The 23,222-nt window shown below is 41.1% G+C and overlaps 1 protein-coding gene across 2 annotated transcripts in view; it reads left to right on the top strand.

Moving 5' to 3' along the window:
* The window catches only part of uchl3 (ubiquitin carboxyl-terminal esterase L3 (ubiquitin thiolesterase)), a 66,262-nt gene extending 48,987 nt beyond the window's left edge, over positions 1–17,275 (top strand). For both annotated transcript variants that reach the window (XM_041199988.1, XM_041199989.1), the window contains exons 7-9: positions 4,962–5,037; positions 13,518–13,576; positions 16,718–17,275. In XM_041199988.1, coding sequence (XP_041055922.1) covers positions 4,962–5,037; positions 13,518–13,576; positions 16,718–16,801 — 219 coding nt within the window. In that variant the 3' untranslated portion in view covers positions 16,802–17,275. The remainder of the gene's footprint in view (positions 1–4,961; positions 5,038–13,517; positions 13,577–16,717) is intronic.
* The last annotated feature ends 5,947 nt before the right edge of the window (positions 17,276–23,222 follow it).

The following is a 23,222-nucleotide window of genomic DNA, read 5'->3' as shown; positions in this document are numbered from 1 at the left end:
ATCAGAAATAATGCTTAATATGTTTGATATGCTGCTTTTGAAATATTAATGCATTTGCATGAAGAAAAATAGATTGCATCAGGTTACGAATACTGTATTCCTGTAACGGTTGCAAGGCATTTTCCACGAGAGCACTTCTAAGTGTTGCTGCTTTTTTGGGGGGAAAGAAAAGAGTTCCCTGGTAATCACTTTTGGTTCAAAGTGCAGTCCCATCATTGCACCGAAGTTTACAGCACAAACAGGCAGTTGGGCTCATCGTGGCCACTTCACAGAGGGCCTCCTCCCACTTTACTTCATCTCACCCTATTAATATATCCTTTTATTCCTTAATACAAAAGCAGGGTGCTATGCATGATGAAAATCCGAAATGAAAACATAAAATGCTGCAAACGCTCAGCCAGTCAAGTCGTATTGGTGGAGGAAAACTTAGAATTAACATTTCAGATCAGGTGACCTTCATCAGCATTGGAAAAAGTTAGAGGCTCGTTTCTCCCACATATGCTTAAGGGAAAGCTAGATAAGCACATGCTATTTGTCTCAACTACTCCCAATGGTAGCTAGTATCACATTCGCATCACTCTTGAGTCTTTTTAAAGGCTTGTTGTACCATTCTGTCTTCTGGCTAAAGGAATTTGAGACTTTGTTCTTTGGCTAGCCTGTGAGATGTACGCTACTGTAGGACAGGGCAGGATAGGGTTCTGTGAATGAGTACTGTACAGCTGCACTGCTGTTTGACATTACTGAGAATCATAAAAAATTGTTGATGGGAGCTGGTCATCCTAGGATTTGACATGTTTGTTTGCTCGGGTGTGAAGAGTTCTGTGCTGGAGTGGAGCATTCTGCTTTTGCAGACTTTTGGTTCAAGCTAGGTTTTGTATCTTTTTTGATGCTTGTTTTCAACAATGCCCTGTTTATGCAGTGGAGCACCGTGGCTTCCAAGTGTGGTGCAACTTGTGGTGATTTGCTAATCTCTAGATTGCTGACAGGCAGAGATAGTGCTTCTCCCCCAGGGCGTGTGGAGAAAAACCTTAAGGTGAATCAACCCACAGTGCTCTCATACGCCTCCCATGTGACTGATTACAGAATGGCATCAGCAGACGCCTAATGCAAAATGTGTAAAATTCCATGTTCCAGATTTGCAAATGTTGCTTGCAGCAACTGAAAAGGAGCTTCCTAACAAATGGAGGAGCTAAAAGGATGGTCTTCCCAAATCCAGACATAATATTATTGTCTGATAAGAATTTATTAAGGTTCTGCATAAGAACTGAAATTGATCTTTACATTTCAAAACATTGGGCCAGAGTTTACTGTAAAAATTGCAGTGAGGCTAATGGCACTCCCCCGTATCTATGCGCAGCTACTTTGGTGAGACCAGATGCTCAGGTAAATGCAAAAACCCAGAAGTCGCTGTCTGCCATTTACTGTTCTACCACTAGCTCCCTGAAAATGATGATATCTCAGCACCTAGCTCCCCTTTAAGATGCACTAAGTATCGTGAAGTTCACGTGCTCGCATTCTTTCTGTGACTAAGCTCGCCACAGAATGTTAATGTTGTCTACTTTTGCCTAAATACCCTTTTAACAATGTGGCAAGTCTTAGTTACTGCCAGATAGCCTCTCTGGCATTGAAAATTAACTTTTACAAGCGTCACATCCCATTCCTTTAGCTTTTAATTGTTGGAGATATATAAGTAAAATTTAAAATTTTTTTAACTTCTGCCTCTTTATTTTTCTCTGTCTTAATATAACCCTTCTTTCCCCTTTATTGCGATTTCTGTACCTGATTTAACATTAAGTTCAATATTCTGATGTACGCTCCTACTTCAGACTCTGTGCTGTTCATTAGGTTTTATTGGTTAATGAAACATTCGGTTCAAGTGGATCCCAGACACCCTGTGAGGGTACTGCGCTGTTTTGATCTCCCATTTGCAAGAAGTTGCCAGTCACTGCCTGCCAATCAGAAAAAACCTGTATTATCCCAACTCAGTCTCTGTCCTCTCAGCAAGCTTCTATCTATGCCACAATGTTGCCTCCAATTCCATGCGTCTCAATTTTAACTAGTAATCTCATACATAAAAGTATAATAGACTAGCAGGACTAGGTCCCTTGAGTCTGTTTTGCTGTTCAATAAGACCATGACTGAACTTCTACCACAGTACTTTCCATCTAATCCTCAAATCTTCTTGATTCCCTTTGCCCAAAAATCTGTTGATCTCAGTCTTGAATACTCAATGACTGAGCATCCACAGCTCTCTAGGGTACAAAATTCCAAAGATTCATAACCCTCTTGACTGAAGAAATTTCCCTTCATCTTAGCCCTAAAGGGTCGACCCCTTATCTGGAGACTGTGACCAACAAGTTCCAGACCCTCCAGCCCGAGGAAACGACCTCTCCGCATCTACCTTGTCAGGCACTCCAATGATTTTAACCATTTCAATGAGATCTCCTCTCATCATTCTAGACTCCAGAGTTTATAGGCCCATTCTATTGAATCTCTCCTCATAAGGTAGCCCTCCCATCCCAGGAATTGATTTATTGAACCTTTGTTGCATTCACTCGAAAGCAAGTATATTCTTCCTTAGGTAGAGACCAAAACTGTACACAGTACTCTAGGTATAATCTCACTAAATCCCTATAATCCTGTTAAAATTCTTTCATGGGACATTGTTCAGTATCCCTAATTGCCCTTGAGATGGTGGTGGTGACCCACCTTCTTGAACCACTGAAGGCCTCTTTTGAGTCAAACAATTAAACTAAATTAACAAAATCAGGGATAAAGTAAAAGCAGCCCCTTAAAGGGAAACTGCAAAAAGAAAGACAAAATTGAAAGGAAACTTTACCAACATGAAATCAGAATGTTACCAAAAGGATCTATAAGGTACCCCAGTCCCCATGCTGCGCTGTCTCATAGATGGATATGCACCGAAAAGGTGCTTCCTGATGGGACTTATAAAGCTAAAGCCAGGTTAGCGGCACGAGGGTTTGAAGAAAAATTAGGTGACCGAGATATAAGAGTAGATTTACCTACAGCATGGAAAGTCATGCTGAAGATCTTTTTTAGCTCTATTAGCTACAAATGCTTGGGAATGTAAGTCCATTGATATTAAAGCTGCTTTTTTCTAGGGACACTAACTTCAGAGGGAAGTTTGTCTCTGTCCGCCGACATATAAATGATGCCTTCAGAGTTTGGTATTTCTCATTGAAGTCAGTTTTGTTAAAGCTGGGCTGTCTTCAGTTGGAAGCAGACCCAGCGATGTCTTATTGGCACCACGGAGAGAAACTTGCAGGCATCTTTGCGATGCACGTAGATGATTTTTTTGTGGGGTGGTAGTAGCAAATTTGAAATGGTTGTCATTAATGGGCTCAGGACTGAGTTTAAAATTAGAAGTCAGGCTTCTGGTGCATTTAAGTACATTGGATTGGATATCAGGCAGTGTACATCACACGTCCTTTTACATCCGCAATCCTATTTAAAGAACGTCAATCCCATTGCAATTAGCCATGGCAGGACCTCCCAGAAAGATACAGTGGCTTCTGAAAGGGAAAAAGAGGAGCTCGGTCGTCTAATTGGGCAACTCAATTGGCTAGGCAAACAAACGAGGCCGGATGTCCTTTTTGACGTTTTGGAATTGAGCACTGAAATGAACGATCCCAAGGTTGAAGAAATAATTTGGGCAAACAACATGTTGACAAAATTAAAAATGGAGCAGCGTGTTTTGTAATTCCCATCGCTGGGTGATTTTAGAAAAATGAAACTGATTGTGTTCAGTGATGCATCTTATGCAAATCGATGTGATGGATTTTCAAGCACAGGAGGATTTATAATATTTCTCATGGGGTAAAATGCTGCTCCTTTGGCATGGGAATCTGAAATGATACAAAGAGTTGTAAAAAGTACTTTGTCAGCAGAGACTCCTGCCTTTGCTGAGCGGTAGATATGGCATTCTTTTATATCAAAGATACTGGCAGAAGTTTTAAATGGAAAAACGTATTCAGGAATGGTACCTATCGAATGTCTTATGGACAACAAGTCACTTTGGGAGAATGTCACTCTACGAAATGCGTTAACGAGAAGGGATTGCGAATGACATTGCGAGCTTAAAACAGAGGCTTGAGAATAAGGAGATGGCCAAGATCAAATGAATTGATAGCAGCTACCAATTATCTGACTACTTCGCCAAAAAGGAGCAAGCTCCAAATAGTTACTGGAGATCCTCAAAGCGGGATGTCTTTTTCTTTAAGAAAAATACATCTTTTGTGTGACATATCTATATGTGTTTTTTTTAAAAGAGGGGAATGAGGTCCGTGAAAAAATATATTGATGTTTGTTATTGCCATTAATTTTTTTTGTGTGGTTATAGAAACTTAAGAGTAACTTTTTTTTGAGGGGAAACTGTGAGGAAAGGAAACAGTTAAAGAAGTTCAATTGCTAATTATTAGGTTTCTAACTAAGTACCCATTTGGTTGTATCAAAGTGATAACAGCTGAGACTAGTGCTGTCAGTGGAGAGTTCAGTGACGCGCAATAAAACTCTGTCTGAAAGAGTCTGTCTTGGTTTCGGTCTTCGTTTCTTAAGCAAATATTGGGACTTAACAACACCCACAGTGCTGATAGGAAGGGAGTTGTGGCAAGACTGGCAACTCATACTCTTTATGGAACCTTATCAGATGCCTTCTGAAAATCCATGTACTTGACGTCTGTTGATTCACATCTATTCACTTGACTCTAATCAAAGAACTCTGCTGGGACACTTGCACCTTTCTTTCTCTTTAAGACTCAGAGCTGCCTTTGATGCTGTTTCCTCTTTCATCTCTGATTTTTGTCATACTTCTGATGGAATAAATATTTTGAAAGCAAAAGCGTACTCTGTCTTTGTGTTGTGCAGAACATTAAGATCATTTTGACAAAGAAGTCATGAAGATTATAATAATTAAAGTTTTGTACCAATGTTGTCTCTTTCAGGCACCAAGTTTAGATGAGAAAGTAGACTTGCATTTTATAACCTTTGTAAACATTGATGGATACCTGTATGAACTGGGTAAGTAAATCTTGTTTATTTTTATTTTGTCATGGGATGTGGGCATCACTGGAGTTTTGTTGCCCATATCTAATTGCCCTTGAACTGAATGGCTTGCTAGGCCATTTTCAGAGGGCACTTCAGATTCAACAACATTGATGTGGTTCTGAAGTCACATGTCGGCCAGACTGGGTAATGACAGCTGATTTCCTTCCCTAGAGCATTAGTGAACCAGATGAGTTTTTATGACCAAAAATGATTAGTTGCAGTAATGAAACTGTTTTCAATTCCAGATTTTATTATTTGAATTTAAATTCCACCAGTTGCCAAGGTGGGATTTGAACCTATGTCCCAGAATATTAGCCTAGGCATCTGGATTATTAGTACCGTGACATTACCACTGCACCACCATCTCCTCCTATGGTTTGGGTGGGTGGAAAATAAATGCAAGATTGTAATGTTTTGTAAATCATTCATACAAGTACTTCTCTATAAATAGCCTTTATAATTCCTGCCCCATCACATTAAAGACCTAGGAACATATTTCTACATTAAAGGAATTGTTTAAAAGCAACTTCTAGTTGCTTGCCAGAAGTCTAGGTTATGGCAGTAAATACTTAGAAAGTTGCGTTTCAGTGCATTGAAGTTCATGGATTATGTACTGTTCATTTGTTTCAAATAGACGCACTTTAGGAATGTCCAAGGTGCAGAGGAAATTTACTAGAATACTACCAAGGATGAGGGACTTCAGTTATGTGGAGAGACTGGGAAAAACTGGTGTTGCTTTCCTTCAAGCAGAGAAGGTTGGGGGAAGGTTTAATAAAGCTGTTCGAAATCCTGAAGGGCTTTTGATCGCATAAATGGAGAGAAATTATTTGCAGTGGCACTGAAGTTGATAACCAGAGGCCACAGGTTTAAGCTAATTGACAAAAGAACCAGAGGCAATTTTTTTAAAAATGCCGTGAATAACGGTGACCTGGAATGTGCTGCCTGAAAGGCTGGTGGGAACCGATTCAATAATAACTTTCAAAAGGCAATTTGATAAATGCTTGAAGTGGAAAAATATTCTGGGCTACGGGGATAGAGCAGGAAAGTGGGACTAATTAGTCAGTTCTTTCAAAGAGCCGCTACAGGCACAATGGACTGAATGGCCTCCCTCTATGCAGTATCGCTTTATGAGCAGATTTCTTCTTTGTTCCGTTATCCACTCCCTCCTGAAAAGTTGGAAAATCTGCAAAGGCCAATTTATACAACACATTTACAATTTACAACAGCGTTAATAAGGATGAGTTTATAGAGTCAAATTAATTTAATTCGAGGTATCTGGATGTAGGATTGCCAACCCTCGGATTGTCCTGGAACCACCCCAAATGAAAGATTAATCTCCCTGTCACTGCTGCTAGCTGTGCATGAGAAATGTAGAGTTCACAGTGGTGTCTGTGCTTTGTACCTATCTACTTTATTCGCCTGCTTGTGGGTAGTGCCCTGTTCTCGGAGATTCTCACCTGATAGCTGCCCATGTGAGCCCACAAGCCAAGGTTCTCAACTCCCAGGGACCCAACCTTTACAAGGTGAATGCAACAGCATTTGCAAACTGTGTGATCAAGCATCAAGTGGCCAGGGGATTAACCTCCAGTATACCTCACGAGTTAGTAATCCTATTGGAAACATAACCCAAGAACTCTGTTCACATTTTGCATCGATTCTACAGAAGGACCTAGTCAGGTTTGCAAGATACTGGGAAAAAAAAGCTCCTTGAGCTAATTGTTGGAAGGGTTCACGTACCAAATGATGAATGTGTTTAAAGATGATAGTGGCCACAAAAGTTGGACTTTTATAAATTCTTCCTTTCCATTGGGAGCCAAGCCTTGGGAATAGGAATGTGGTGGGACTCAGCCTTCTTAATTAGCTTGTGTTTTGGCAGCCTATCCTGTTTGAACAGGTTAAGTAAATTAGTCAGGTCCTTTTCTACTGACCAAAATTGTTAATTTTCAAGCTTGGTCAAACAAAGCAGTCATTCCACATCTTCAACCTATTTCTGATGAGTCTGTTCAATAGAATTCACTATTTTTTACCTTCACCAATTTTTTTTTACTGTATTACAATGTTAAATGGGTTTGGTTATAAGGCATGGAAAGAGCATTTTTAATTTCCTCAATTTATTTATTTTTTTCTGTGTCATCTTTCACGTTCCCTCTTCCACCTCCCTCTTTTCTCTCTCTCCCTCCCGCATTCTTTCCTTTCTTGCCTCCACCTCTTTTCTTTCCCTCTCACCCGCTCTTCTCCTTTCCTTCCTTTTCTGTTACTCTTGTCTCCTTCTCTCCTTTCCTGGTTCCTTTTCTCTCCCACCAGCTCCCCGCCCCCCCTTCTCATCGGCCTTTCCTTTCCCACTTTTTTTTCCTTTCCTCTTTCCCCTACCTTTCTTTTTCTCCCTCTCCTTTTCCCCTCTCTCCTCTCTTCCCCATTTTGATTTGCTATCTTCCCTTCCCACTAATGGAGATAACATGCTCCCAGAAGTGAATGGGTATGATGCACCCGGTTTATATTTCATGGCCTTGTAAACTGATGGCCTGTTTTGTCCAGTCTTCAGCTATTTACAAGCTCCTGAGTTTATGCATCGCTAACAATTACATCACAAGTATGACACATTTTACAATTTGTCACATCATATGACTTTTGTTTCAATTACTGAACTTTAGCATAGTATCTTTGTTTAGTTAGATAAGGCTTGAATTCCTTGCTAGGTCATTGAAATCTTTGTCATATCTGTGCCAACAGAAGTTGTTTGCTTGGTTTTACTGCCTTGTTTTAAAATGAGCCTGTAATACAAATTTCTGAGCAACTTGGAAAGATGTTGTTGAGTTGCTGTTCCAAAAGAATCATCGCCTTTTGGCCTTTTTCTTTTGGATAAAAGAGCTAACCTCCTGAGGTGAGGTGACATCAAGGCCGCATTTGACCAAGTGTGGCATCAAGGAGCCCTAGCAAAACTGGAGTCAGTAGGATTCGGGGAAAACTCTCCACTGGTTGGAAGACATACCTAGCACGAAGGAAGATGGTTATGATTGTTAGAGGTCAGTCCCCTCAGCTCTTGGACCTCACTGCAGGAGTTCCTCAGGGTAGTGTCCTCGGCCCAACCATCTTCAGCTGCTTCATCAATGACTTTCCTTCCATCATAAGGTCGGAAGTGGGGATGTTTGCTGATGATTGTACGACATTCACCATTCGCAACTCTTCAGATATTGAAGCAGTCCATGTCCAAATGCAGCAAGACCTGGACAATATCCAGCTTGGGCTGACAAGTGGCAAGTAAAATTCATGCCACACTAGCGACAGGCAATGACCTTCTCCAACAAGGGAGAATCTAAGCATCGTCCCTTGATGTTCATTACCATAGCATTATCGTCGCTGAATCCCCGACTATCAACGTCCCCCGACTGTCAACATCCTGGTGGTTACCGTTGACCAGAAACTGAACTGGGCTAGCTATTTAAACACTGTGACTACAAGAGCAGGTCAGAAGCTAGGAATCATGTGACGAGTAACTCACCTCCTTACTCCCCAATGCCTGTCCACCATCTACAAGGCACAAGTCTGGAGTGTGATGGAACACTTTCCACTTGCCTGGATGAGTGCAGTTCCCACAACACTCAAGAAGCTTTACATCGTCCAGGACAAAGCAGTCCGCTTGATTGGCACGACATCCACAAACATTCATTCCCTTCACCGCCAATGCACAGTAGCAGCAGTGTGTACCATCTACAAGATGCATTGCAGGAATTCACCAAGGCTCCTTAGACTTCCAAACCCATGACAACTACCATCTAGAAGGACAAGGGCAGCAGATAGATGGGAACAATCTGGAAGTTTCCCTCCAAGTCACTCACCATCCTGACTTGGAAATATATTGCCATTCCTTCACTGTGGCCGGGTCAAAATCCTGGAACTCCCTCCCTCACAGTACTGTGGGTGTACCTACGCCACATGGACTGCAGCAGTTCAAGAAGGCAGCTCACCACCACCTTCTCGAGGGCAATTAGGGATGGGCAATAAATGCTGGCCCAGCCAGCGAAGCCCACGTCCCATGAACGAATAAAAGAAAAGGTAGCAGCCCAGAATCTCATTATCTATGAAAGCTGGCTGCTTGGCTGTTCATTGTAAGCAATTTCTCCACAGCTGATTATGTTTTTGGGGTTTGTTGAATGTTCCCCCTTCATTTTCTCTAACTGTAGTTGCTGGCTCTTGAAGTATGGTTCATGGCTGCTGACTGCCCATCATCCAGGAGAGCACCCAGGTGGTCCATTTTTATGTCTTAGCTCAATTGGGAATGTCTGCAAACCACTGGAATGGGTGGAGAGGATATGTATCGAAGAAAAATGTGACCTCCCGACAGAGCAGTCATTTGATAAGGAGCAATGTGATGCTTTTTCCCTTTTGCAAAATCAGGATTCCTAAAGCCAATTTTAGTTGTGTTAATGCAATCCTAGTTGAGGACAGCTGACCCGAGAATATAGGAACAGGAGTAGGCAAATAGCCTCAAACAAAAACAAAAAATGCTGAAAAATCTCAGCAGGTCTGATAGCATCTATGGAGAGAAAGACAGAGTTAACGTTTCGAGTCCGTATGACCCTTCTTCAGAGCTGGGTGGCAGAGTGGATGGTCAGAATATAAAGAACAGGAAGACTGACTTAAAGGTTTAATCTGGAGAAAGAAATTAGGGTATGAGAGAAAGCTAGAAATGCAAAAACAGATAGCAAGAGTTTCTACGGGTATTTAAAAAGGAAAAGAAGAAGTTAAGTGAGTGTTGGCCCTCTAGAAAATGACAGTGGGGTATTAATAGTAGGTAATAAGGAAATGGCCAATGAAATGAATAAATATTTTGTTTCTGTCTTCCTTATAGAGGATACAAAAAACATTCCATTAATAGCTGTAAATCAGGAGGCAAAAGGGAGAGGGAAATTTAGTGAAATTACAATCACTAGGGGAACAATACTAAGTGAACTGATGGAGCTGCGGACTGACAAGTTTCTGGGTCCTGATGGACTTCTTCCTAGGGTCTTAAAAGAAGTCGCTAATGAGGTAGTAGATGTGCTGGTGTTAATTTTACAAAATGCGCTAGATTCTGGAAAGGTTCCATCAGACTGGAAAGTAGCAAATTTAACCCCTCTATTCAAGAAGGGAGGGAGGCAGAAAACTATAGGCCAGTTAGCTTCACTTCTATTGTGAGGAAGGTGTTAGAATCGATCATAAAAGAGGTTATAACTGGGCACGTAGAAAAAGTCAAAGTAATCGGGAAGAATCAGCATGGTTTTGTGAAAAGGAAATCATGTCTAACCAATTTATTGAAGTTCTTTGAAGGAATAACATGTGCTGTAGATAAAGGGGAGCCTGTAGGCATACTGTACTTGGATCTCCAGAAGGTATTTGATAAGATACCACATCAAAGGTTATTGTGGAAAATAAAAGCTCATGGTGTAGTGGGTAACATGTTAGCATTGATAGAAGATTGGCTGGCTGGCAGAAAACAGAATATGCACGAATGCATCTTTGTCTGATTTGTAGGATGTGACGAGTGGAGTCCCGCAAGGGTCTGTGCTGGGGCCTCAACTTTTTACAACTTACATCAATGACTTAGATGAGGGGAGTGAAGGCATAGTAGCTAAATTTGCAGGCAGCACAATGACAGGTAGGAAAGTAGACAAAAACAGAAAATGCTTTAAAAACTCAGCAGGTCTAACAGCATCTGTGGAGAAAAAAAAAGTTAAAGTTTCGAGTCCGTATGATTCTTCAGGTCTAAAAAAGAAGTAAAAATGTGATGAAATTTATACTGTTTAGGGGTTAGCGGTTGGGGGGAGGGGTGGGTGGAGCAGGTGAAGCTGGATAGAAGGCCATTGATAGTTGAGGGCAAAGGAGAGATTGACAAAGATGTCATGAACATAAGGACAAAGGGGGTGTTAATGGCAGTGGTTTAGCAGAAGAGTTACCTCTGTTTTTCTCTCCACAGATGCTGTTAGACCAGCTGAGTTTTTCCAGCATTTTCTGTTTTTGTTTCAGATTTTCAGCATCTGCAGTATTTTGCTTTTATCGTAGGTAAGAAAAGTATGTTGTGAAGAGGACGTAGGAGGTTGCGAATGGATATAAGTAGGTTGAGTGAGTGTGCAAAAATCTGGCAGATGGAGTATAATGTAGGAAAATGTGAAGTTGTTCACTTTGGCAGGAAGAATAAAAAAGCAGAGTATTATTTAAATGGAGAATAACTGCAGAATTCTTAGGCGCAGAGGGATCTAGATGTTCTAGTGCATGTCACAAAAAGTTAGTATTCAGACACAGCAAGTAATTAAGAAGGTTAATGGAATGCTAGCCTTTATTACGAGAAGAAGTGAACATCAAAGTAAAGATGTAATGCTTCAGTTATACAGGGTGTTGGTGAGACCACATCTCGAATATTGTGTGCAGTTTTGGTCCCCTTGTTTAAAGAAGTATGTAAATATGTTGGAGGCAATTCAGAGGTGGTTTACTAGATTGATACCTGGAACAAGTCAGTTGTCTTATTAGGAAAGGTTAGATAGACTGTGCTTGTTTCCACTGGAGTTTAGCAGAGTGAGGGGTGACTTGATTGAAGTATATAGGATCCTAAATGGTCTTGACAAGGTGAATGTGGAAAGGATGTTTCCTCTTGTAGGTGATTCCAAACTAGGGAGGCACTGTTTTAAAATTAGGGGTCACCCTTTTAGGACAGAAATGAGGAGAAATTCTTTCTCTGAGGGTTGTGCGACTTTGGAACTCTCTGACTCAGGCAGTGGAAGTGAGGTCACTGAGTATTTTTCGGGCTGAGGTAGGTAGATTCTTGTTAGGCAAGGGAATCAAAGGTTTTCGCAGAGTGGGGGAGGAATAGGAATGTGGAATTCGAAACACAAACAGATCAGTTGTAATCTTATTGAATGGTGGAGTGGGCTCGATGGATTGAAAGACCTCCTGCTCCTATTTCGTATGTTTGCATGTTCGGTATATATTTATTAGTTTGGATTATAGAGACTGAGAGTACATCTCTTAAAGTTCTTTGTAAGGCTGGCACAAGTTTTCGTTATCCAGATGTGACTGTTTACTGGCACCATCTCACCATCTTCCAATGTGCCAAACAACAAATACTGATTTAATAAAGTAATCAGAATTGCATTATTTGGCACGAATAAGACCTGACGTCATTCAGGCGCTGAATTGAATACAAGAATTACAACAAGCTGTTATTTGGTGTGTTAGTATGTTGTCCCATAAAACATGTAAAAGACATCAGCAATCTCTTTGCTTAATGTGCAGTGACCCTGCTATCTGGAAACACTGTTTTTTGTTTACTTGGGACATGTGTACAACTTGGTTCCTTTCCTTTCTAAAGAAAGAATGTACATTTATATAGTAATCTATTACATCAGAATGTCCCAAAGCTCTTCAGAACAATGAATTTTGTTACATGCGATTCATGTTCCCCATCACACCGTACCTTTTTTTTTCCTGAGGATATATGCAGTTGGCCCATTGTGAGGCCTCAGCCTATATTGCTCTGAAATGGATCAAAGCTTGGGTGGTCTTTGTTTCCTTCCCACTCACTCACTGTGTGGAAGTCCTTTCTTGATTGAGTAAATCGCACCCCTCTGTGCTGTAGAGCAGCACATTAGTTTAATGCTACAGATCACCAAAATTTAAAGATACTTTCTAGAGGTATGATCCTTTGAGCTTTCCCCTCTGGTTGTCTGAATTTATTCAGTGAATAGATATGTCATACAATGGTATGAGATTTGTCCCTCCCCAAGTATGTGCTGAGTTTGCTGATTGTAGCTAGGAAATTATTCCACAGATACATTATTCAATTGGCCATTATTCACGTGTGAATCGTGGGACGTCACATCCAAGCTGCTCTTGCCGTTCCTTTCCGATTAATTTTAATTGTATTTAATCTTGGGAAGTGAGTCATGGATACTGGATTCCTCAGAGAAACATCACTGGAATGCTGCTGACTTAACCAAACAATACCAATTCGAGATCCACGAGTGAAGCTGCGGTGTTTGATGTGTCGCTCATGTTGAAACCATTTGCTGACCTTTTAATACTTCTAGTCGGTTGCATACCTTGTTTTGCAGGCAGACACACTGTATGGGGTACGTTCCAAGGCAATAATTCACTGAGGGGTTGGGATGATACAGTTGCTGACATGAACATAAAGGTTGAGCATTTTATTGTTCTCTCACTCTCACCTTATGTTGCTGTTTCAAGGAACTCCTTTCCTCGTCATCCAGTACAATGATCTTTCAGGGTGGACAGCTATCGATCCTCCGTTCTTGTCGGCTTGAGCTGAAAATTACCGTTGGTTTTACTTTACTTGCTGCCCCTGGGGGTAGAATAGTTATATATTGTGTTTTTATACATAAAAGGTGCACTGATTTAGTATTTGTTTTTTAAAGTAGCATTATTTATTATAAATTACATTTTGTTTGGTTTCTCCTACACAGATGGGCGCAAACCATTCCCGATAAATCATGGATCCACCACTGCCGATAACTTTCTTGAGGTAAGAGTGGGGGTCACGGGTTAATGCTGTTGAAGAAGGTAGCCCTAAATAAGGGAAACAGTTTACACGGATGTTCTAATCAACTGAAAATTGTGTCTTGATGAACGAATGCTGAAGACATTAACTCTAAAGTAAATGATGATTTGCTTTGGAGTATGCTGGCTGCAAAAAAGTGAACTTAATTCAAAGCCATCCCACAAAATCAGCATTTTTTTCCTCTAAGCACATTGAGTGAGCTATCTAACATCGAGTTTGATAGACAATTATAAATGCTAATCACTTCCCTTGGGTAATAGTTCCATTTGGCACTTGATTAAATAAATCTCTTTTGAGCTCTCTTCTCTCATTTAATATTTAAATGCTGCTCATTGCATTTAGATGTGCAACAGGACAAGCTCAGCTGGCTGAGAAGAGTCCAGAGAAAACGGCGGCAAGCAAATCCTGCACCTTCTCAGCCCACTGTCTTCATCTGTATCAAATGCGGCAGAGACTGCCATGACAGAGTGGAGCTCCTGAGCTACACCAGGCGATGCTTAACAGAGATTAGACCACCAAGGCGCAAACCATCGTCTCCTCAGACGGAAGGCTGTCAAAGAGGGGAAAAGTTGCAAGAATTGTATTTTGTTGAAAACTTCATTCCTGAACACTTCCATTTTCCTTTCTCCCCTTGTCACCATATCTTTCCCAGTCAGAAGGAAGGCAGATGGATTTGACCAAAGCCACCTCATTATGCAGGGTCAGCTTGGCTGAGTTTTTAGCATTGTTGCTTGGTAGTCAGAATGATGTGAGTTCACGCATCACTCCAGGCTGATAATCTAATGGCGTGCAGGGAGGCACGGGGGGGGGATTCCTGCATTGTCAGGCATGTTATTCTGCAGGTGAGACTTTAAACTAAGACTCTCTCGGCCCGTTAAGAAAAAATCCACTACATACTCTGAAGAGTAAAGCATTCTCTTGTCTTCCTGACCAACCTTTCCAAGCCAGTGCTACCAAATGGTGGATCAAAAGGTCTGGTTCGACATTCTTAACCAGGTCAAAGGTGCTTTGGATGACACAATGTGCCCTAGTAACGGTTTGAGTTTGTGACGTTCTCCCCAGATTGGCTTGTGTGTCTTTTAATGCATGGCTTGAAACCAGTCACCTTCCTCTTTCAACTTGTAACTTCATTTTGTTTTTAAAAACCCGAGTCAAACACGAGCCGATCCCAAAATTCTTCTTGTTTTTTAAAAAAAAATATACAAACCTTTAAAATGTCAAGTGCCTTACATGTAGGAAAGATCACCAGGTTAATGGAAAGAATATGAAAGAAATTAACAAAGAGGAATGACCATTTTAGTTATAAGGAGAGACTGAAACGTTTGGTTGCGTTCTAAAGTGAGGTTTGATACTGAACTGCATAAGGAGATTTTAGGACAGATGACTAAAAGCTTCGTCAAAGCTGTAGGTTTTAAGGAGTATCTTAAAAGATAAATGAAAAGCGAAGAGATTTGGATGAAGAATTCCAGAGTTAGGGCTTAGGCAGATGTATTGCATGGCCACCAGTGGTGAAGCAATTAAGATCAAGAGACCAGAATTAGACGACTGCAGATATCTTGGAGGGTTGATAGGGCTGGAGGAGATCACAGAGATAGGGTGGGGGCGAGGTGATAGTTAAGCAATGCTTCAAATTTTAAAACTGGGAGCCAGTGTAGGTCACAGGGATTATGAGTGAATGGGACTTCATGTGAGTTAAGACAAGGGCAGCAGAGTTTTGGATGATCTCAAGCATATGGAGGATAGAAAATGGGTGGTTGACCAGAAGAGCATGGGAATATTTTCGTCTTCCCTATATTTAATTAGAAGAGATTAGGAGAACTGATTTTTATCCAGAAGTTTGTTAAGACATGGAATGCCCTACCAGAAAGAGTGAAGGACACACAATCTCTATTTGTTTTTAAAGGGAATTGGATAGATATTTGGAAAAGGAATGAATAATAATTTATGGAGAAGGGATATGGTAAGGGTACTAAGCAGTTAATGGATAGCTGTCTGAGAGAATTAGCACAGGTGCTATGAGTTTGCTGGAAAATCCTAAAATTCTGGCAAGGGAGAAGCCCGAGAGGGTTAAAGGCCACTCAATCTATTCAATGGTTGCTCTCTGAGCATTGTGACTGTAATTAATAGCACCCAAAAGGTACCACATGGAGTGCTTATTATACTTACAAATTCACCAGTTTAACTACAGTGCTTTCAGTTCACCAGATCAGTCCTGACCATGGCTCCCTACGCAAGAATTTGTACCATGTTGATGGGCTTCTCAAGTACGTGGAGGATGTCAAAAGCAAAAGTAGATTATTATCTTGAAGGTTCTCCAATTTTGGAATGATGTGCATCCCTTTGTGAGGCTGTCATCCCTTCTGTTCATCCCTGCAGGTCTAAGGGTGGGGGTGGGGAGGGGGGTGTGAGGTGGTGGGTGGTGTTTGGGAGATGAGCACCAAGTGTTGAATTAGTTTTAGCTTCAGAACAAACTGATTTAGATCCTCAGCCCTTGGTACAGTGTGGAAATTGGAAAGCATGTAGCACATTGAACATGTGACTTCCTGAAAATGTGCCAAGCTAGACCAGACTTCAAGACTCAGACGATTTTTGGTTGTCTGTTTTCGATTCCAGTATTATCACTCACTCACTCCTTCATAATGTTTCCAAAAAAATATTGAGTGCAATGGCTGCTGTTGCAACTTATACTGTCAAATGGCCAAGACACAACAGAATATTTAATAGCATCAACACTAGCAATGGGATATTAATGAGTTAGTTTTTCACAATAATAAACTGTTAAATGACCGTCAGGACCCTGAATTATATTTTTCTTTAAGTCAATCAGTCCCCAGTCAACAAGATGGAGTGCACAAACCAAATTAAAACAGAATCACTCAAGGCCATTTATATCACGGTATATTTAAACAAAGCTGTGGAACAAATTACTGCTGCAGTTTAATTTTGGAGCCAGGGTGTAATCTGAAATCCTGCTCTCTTAGCGCCTAGTAACCAATTTGATCAAAGCAGCTGTTCGTTTACTGCACTGAGCCCGCTGTGGTTTTATTCTTTCTATACGAGATTTCAAATTTCTTCCTTTGGTGATTTTCGATTTGCCTTCTCTAGGATGCAGTAGAAGTTTGTAAGAAGTTTATGCAGCGAGACCCTGATGAATTACGGTTTACAGTGGTGGCTCTCCACAAGCCGTAGAGTGCGTCAAATTGGAAGGATAAACAGGAGCTGCAAAACCTAAACTTCAATTGGCTTCCAGCGATGTTGCTTTACTCCAGTCCCCGAGCTTGTGATAGTCTTGATCTGTTTTAACTCATGCAAAAACTTGATTTGATACCTTTCTGGAATATGTCCAATTGTCCCTGACTCCAGAAGTCTGATAGCAAAGTGTACATTGGTGTGTACTTTTTGTCTTATCATCTATAACAGCAGTCCTCGGTTTCTGAAACCTATCCCAGCCTACATTCCCAGTGACTAACCGAAAGCAGTAAAAATTCATCTGAGGGAAGGAGTTGCGAGATTCTTGCTGTCATGTTATCCCCCAGCTGTACTTTAATTATTGACTAGCAAACAGATGGACATCTTGCAATAGCTGGAAAGTTGTACGCAAGAGCAGGTAAAAATCTGATGCTCCTTGCTTTCTAAATGTGCTCAATAAATTAATTATTGGTATCAGTGCGTTCTGGTGATTTTTCTTTCGTCTGGAAAATTATTTTTTCAGAAAGAACAAGACTAAAATATTCTGTGCCTATTCAATCCAGCAAGTTGCTCAAATGTTCCAATGCTCTCCCAACTATCTTGCAAAACAGCTAAGACTGCATTTTTCCAAAACGACATGTTGATTATCCACAGGCTTTCTGGGAAGAGCAGGGATCAGTATTTTTCCACTGATTTGGAGGAGAAGCAAAACGAAAGACTTGCATTTATATAGCACCTTTCATGACCTCAGGATGTTCCCAGCCAATGATGCTTTGAAGTGTAGTCACCATTGTAACGTAGAATACACAACAACTAATTTGCACATCGCAAGTTCCCACAAACAGCAATGCGATAATGACAAGGTAATCTGCCCTTTGTGATGTTGATTGAGGGATAAATATTGGCCAGGACACCAGGGCGAACCCGCCTACCCTTCCTCAAAATCATGCCATGGGATCTTTTGCATCCACCTGAGAGAGAGCAGACAGGGCCTTGTTTTAACATCTCATCGGAAAGGCAGCACTCCCTCACTACAGCACTGTAGTGTCAGCCTAGAATGGTTATTTCTTTAGATTAATGAATTTAACATAATTGCCCCTATTTTCTAACTGTTAAAACTATGTGGGGAAATTAACACATGCTTTTTTTTAAAAGAGAAAAAACAAAATTGTATAACCAGATGCGAATGATAGTAATTTTTATTAATTGTACCTTAGGGATTTCCAAACACGCGATTAGTGTGCTTTCTGCTTCAGTATCTTGGCTAGTGTTCCAGTTGTGCAACAAAGGGCTGTTATAAAGACTGGTATGTTCTGTATAGTCATAACTTGCTCCTTACAAAAAAACATCACAGTTCCCACTAATCTTGTGTACAGATGTTTAACTTCTGTTTTAACAGTAAAGCTTCCATTAACTCTTTCCCAGGCTGAAAATGCTTAAAGCTGCTCTCACAGCACCATAAGTCATTGCAAATGGCATCCAAGTTATTATATTCCAACCTGCTACTTAGCAATTTAAAATTCAATTATAAATGGTGCCTTTGTTGCAGAATGTTTCATGAGAGACATAGCAGTTTTATTTACTTGACACTATCTACAATGCAATTGCTGAAGTAATGTAAAATTGGGGAACTCCTGATGGAAAAGCTAAATATGACTGAGGATTAACCCACTGAACTGCAATTGTGTAAACTGAGCAAAAATGGATGTATAGGAATGGAGTAAATTCAAGGACCAAGTTCGATTTAAATATTCCAGCTATAGAACAAGTCTTCACAATGTGCCCAGTTGGAACTGACAGTATTGCTGTCATTATTGTGATTCAATGATATGTGCTATTGTGTGTGAATTGGGGTATATGGGAGATGTTCGTGAGGGCTAGTACACTTGACCCCCTGCCAAGCTGCACACCCATATCAAAAGGAATGTGGGCAAGGGAACTTGCATCCAACAACTCTCCATCTCTCACTTATGAGTCCAAGGAGCTAGTACACACCAATGTCCGTACCCTGGGATCCTGACTCAGCCGTCGTTCAAGGGCCCTTCAGCTTCAGCTGCTGTGGTTTGTGGAGGTCACCCCTTGGAAGTACAGGAAGACTGGGAACAGTGGATAAGGCAGAAAATCCTAACAGGTTAGTAGGCCAATGTCTTAGAAGGTAGAGACCAGCAAGATGTATGACACATCTGGGACACTGTCATGATATTTAGGAAGGCAAATGGCCAGTCACTTGTGAAGAATCTGAGAGCTCAGTATAAGCCCCATAGTTAGTCGTGTTTATGTCTTTATTTAAAGTTTGCATAGTCACAGAACCAAGCAAAAGCCTTGCCAATGACTAGGTGGAGTTCTTTAACCCCGCCTTCAAATTTAGTCATCGCACACCCCTTGACAACGTGAGCCAAAGTTTGGACTGCACCACAGCTGCAACCTGAATGGTCCTGGTGTCCCAACTCATGTTAAGTGGCTGCACAGTGGCCTTGGCCAGTCGGAAATGGTTTAAGAGGGCCCACATGCTGTGGGAGGTCAAAGCTGGGTTGCCAAGCAGTGGGGTCTACAATGAGAGTGGTTTCTGCTGGATGTTTTCTCCCACCATTCCTCCTGCCATAGGTCCTCAGCTCCTACTCCTCCATATGGTGTGGTGTGAGGAAAGGTCTACTAGTGGGTTGAGGAGGTCATTGACTAAGGGCAGGCTTGGGTTGGAGTAGAACCTCTCCATAATTTACTTGTTGCAAGCCTGTTGGGTGGGGGGAGGGGGGGTATCAATTTTGCTCAGGATTGGGAGCCAGGGGAGGTGAGTGGGTCAAAGAGTACCTGTGATGATGTGCATTGTTGAGTTGCACATTGATAAGTTTGGTGTGGGCAGATTGGAACCATTGCACAGTATTCTGCAGTTGAGTACTTGATAGCAAGAGCAGAGGTCCTTAGGGTCTTGGCCTGTGACCCCCCATGAGATTCTGGCCAGCTTACAGAGGAGGTTGTTTCGGGTTTTAATTTTTTTCTGCAGTTTTGAAGAGGTGATTTCTGTACAAGAGGGTTCTGTCGAGTGATGTCCAGATAAACAGGGTGGGGATCATGCTTCAGTCTCTGGCCTCCCAGGAAGCATAAAGTAGAACAAAAGCTGAACATTTATGAACCTCATCACAACCCTGTCCCTAATTATGTGCTTATTTTAGTATCACAGACTATGGCCGGGATTTTCTGGCCCTGTCATGGTAGGACCCGCTGTGGGAGATTTGGCGGCCCAGCGGGACCGGACAATCCCGGCCGGTGATGGGGGTGGAAAATCCCACCTTAAGTCTTTGTTGCTAATTGTGCAATGAGGGACACAACGCTTGATGCTATCAATGTCTATGAGTTGCTCTGAACCAATGTAGAATTGGGGAACCCAATTGTTGGAAAAGTTAAATACGAGTGAGGATTAACTCACTGAACGGCAACCATGTAAACTAAGCAACAATGGATGTGTAGAAATGGTGTGTATGGTGATAACATACATCCTAGAAATGTTTGTGCATATGGAGTTGGACCTCATTTATTTATGCTCCGCAATTGATTAACCATGATGTTGCTTGATAAATATTTCCTATTTTATTGTTGACAATTTTTTTTCATTCTACCTTTTCTGTGTACACAAAACCCTTGATAAATCCATATTTGTGAAAATGGACATGAAAGAAGAGATTTCAAAAGCAAAATAACAGGTGAACCCACATCAATGCTGCACAGTCCCAGATTGCTTGGGGGGGGGGGGGGGGTGGGGGGGGGCAGGGGAGGACTTTAAATAACTCTATGAAGAATAAACACTATCACAAATCCTTGATCTTACACTTCCCATTCAAACTAGAATTGGGTACTGACCAAGCTTGAGTCCATTTACTTTCAGATAAATGGGAATCAAAATATTGCATCATATCAAGGCAAGGTCAAAAGTGGAGCAATAGAACAGGGCAAGGCTGAGACCAAAAAGGTAAAAATCGACTGTGTCAACTGCACACGAGAAATGTATATGCTAAGTTTAGTAAATAGATTAACTTTAATTCATTAATTAGAGGATTGATAGGGACGGAGGTGCAGGTAACATGCGGCAACTGCAGCAAGTGAGAGCTTGTGGAGAGCATTGTGATCCTGGATAACTACGTCTATAGTAGGTGGCTGCTTCTCAAGGAATTTCGGCTCAGAGTTGGCAAGCTGGGGTCCAAGCTTCAGGAATTGCAGGAAATCAGGAAGAGGGAGAGTTACCTGGACACTTTGATCCAGGAGGCAGTCACATGCCTTAGGTTCGGAAGTGGTACAGGTGCGTTTAGTGGTCAGGGACAGGAGGGTGTGACTGCGAACTAGGAAGTCAAGCGGATCCCAGGTGTAAAGCTGAAGGAATGTTGGCCTTCACCCATGTCCAATGTGTAGAAAGTTCTTGCTGCCAGATCTTAACTCGGAAAATCAGGATATAGAATCAATCTGAGTGGAGTTACGAAACGACAAGGGGCAGGAAACACTGGTAGGAGTAATTAAGAGGCCCCACAGCAATAGTTGTACTGTCAGGCAGAGTATAAATCAGGCACTTTGAGGTGCATACAACAGGGTATCACAGCAACTATGGGGGACTTTAACCTTTGTAGAGACTGGAAAAAAAAACACATTTGCAGTCTTAGTTTGGTGGTTAAGTTCTTGGAATACATTCAAAATCGTCTTCTAGATCAGTATTTCAAGAAACCAACTGAGAAAAAGGTTATTTTAGATCTAATATTGGGCAGTGAGACAGAGTTAATAACAATCTTATAGTGAAGGAGCCTCTTGGGAAGAGTGATCAAATATGGTAGAATTTTGAGTGAGGGGGATTTGGTTAAATCTGAAACTAGAGTCTTCAATCTGCACAAATAAAATAACATAGATATGAGCGACAAGCTGACTAAGGTAAATTGGGAAACCAGATCATAAGGTACAAAAGCAACTAGTTAAAGAAATGATGAATAATTAGCAATGAATATACTTACCTTTAAGAAATTAAAAATCCCATGGAAAAAGTGTTACAACTGTGGCTAACAAAAGAAGTTAAAGATTGCATTAAATTAAAAGAAGATGCTTATAGTGTTGCCAAAATGAATAGTAAAGGCTGAGGGTTTAGAGAATTTTAGAATTCAGCAAAGGATGACCAATAAATTGATAAAGGGAAAATAGGACATGAGAGTAAACTAGCAGGATGAAGAAAAACAGACTATAACAGCTTCTATAGTTATGTCAAAAGGAAGAGATTAGCGAAAATAAACTTGGGTCTCTCACAAGAATGGATAAGTGGAGTTATAATGGGGAATAAGAAAATGGCAAAGACTCTATACAAATACTTTGTACCTGGCTTCGTGGTGGAAGACACAAAAAGACATTTCAGAAATATTGGCAAACTAAGGATCGAGTGCGAATGTGGAACTTAAAGAAATTAGTAATAGTGAATAACATAAGAACTAGGAGCAGTGGTAGGCCATCCAGCCCTTTGAGCCCACTCAGCCACTCAGTGAAATCATGGCTGATCTTCTACTTCAACATCATTTTCCTGCACGATCCCCATGTCCCTTGATGTTTTCAATATGTAGTTTTTCATTAAAGTAATAGTACTGTTGAAATTGTTGCTAATACTGTTGTAAAAGCTGACAAACTCCCTGGACCTGATGGCCTACGTCATAGGATCTTGAAGGAGGTGGCTACAGAAATAGCGGATCCATTGTTTTTGATCTTATAGAATTCACTAGATTTTAGAATGGTCCACATGGATTGGAAGGTAGCATTGGTATTCAAGAAAGGAGGGTGTGAGAAAATAAGGAACTGTAGATAAGATAGCTTGATAGTAGTAGGGAAAATGCTGGAATCTATTATTAGGGACATGGTAACTGGGCACCTAGAAAATCATGATATGGTTGGGTAGACTCAACATGGATATATGAAAGGGAAATCATGTTTGACAAATCTCTTGTGGTTTTTTGATGATGTAACTAAGGTGGAAACAGGATGTAATGTATTTGGATTTTGTTAAGGGACCACACAAGCGATTATTTCACATGATTAGGGCTCATTGAATTGAGGGTAATGTGGTAGCATAGATTCAGGATTAGCTAACGAACAGAAAACAGAAGGGAATAAAACAGGTCGTTTCAGATTGGCAGGTTGGAATCAGTGGAATACCACAAGGATCAGTGCTTGGGTGTCAGCTATTTATAAAGTATGTCAATGACCTATGTGAGGGGACGGAGCGTAATACTATATATCCAAGTTTGCTGATGATACAATGCTATTTGAGAATTAAGAAAGGAGGATGCAAAGAGGTTGTAAGTGGACAAGAATGTGGCAGATTTTTTTATATTCTTTCAGGGGATGTGGGCATTGTTGGCTAAGCCAGCATTTATTGCCCATCCCTAATTTCCCTTGAGGTGGTATT

Source organism: Carcharodon carcharias, chromosome 11, assembly GCF_017639515.1.
Source record: "Carcharodon carcharias isolate sCarCar2 chromosome 11, sCarCar2.pri, whole genome shotgun sequence".
Lineage (NCBI taxonomy): Eukaryota > Metazoa > Chordata > Chondrichthyes > Lamniformes > Lamnidae > Carcharodon > Carcharodon carcharias.
This window is presented reverse-complemented; position numbering and strand designations above follow the sequence as displayed.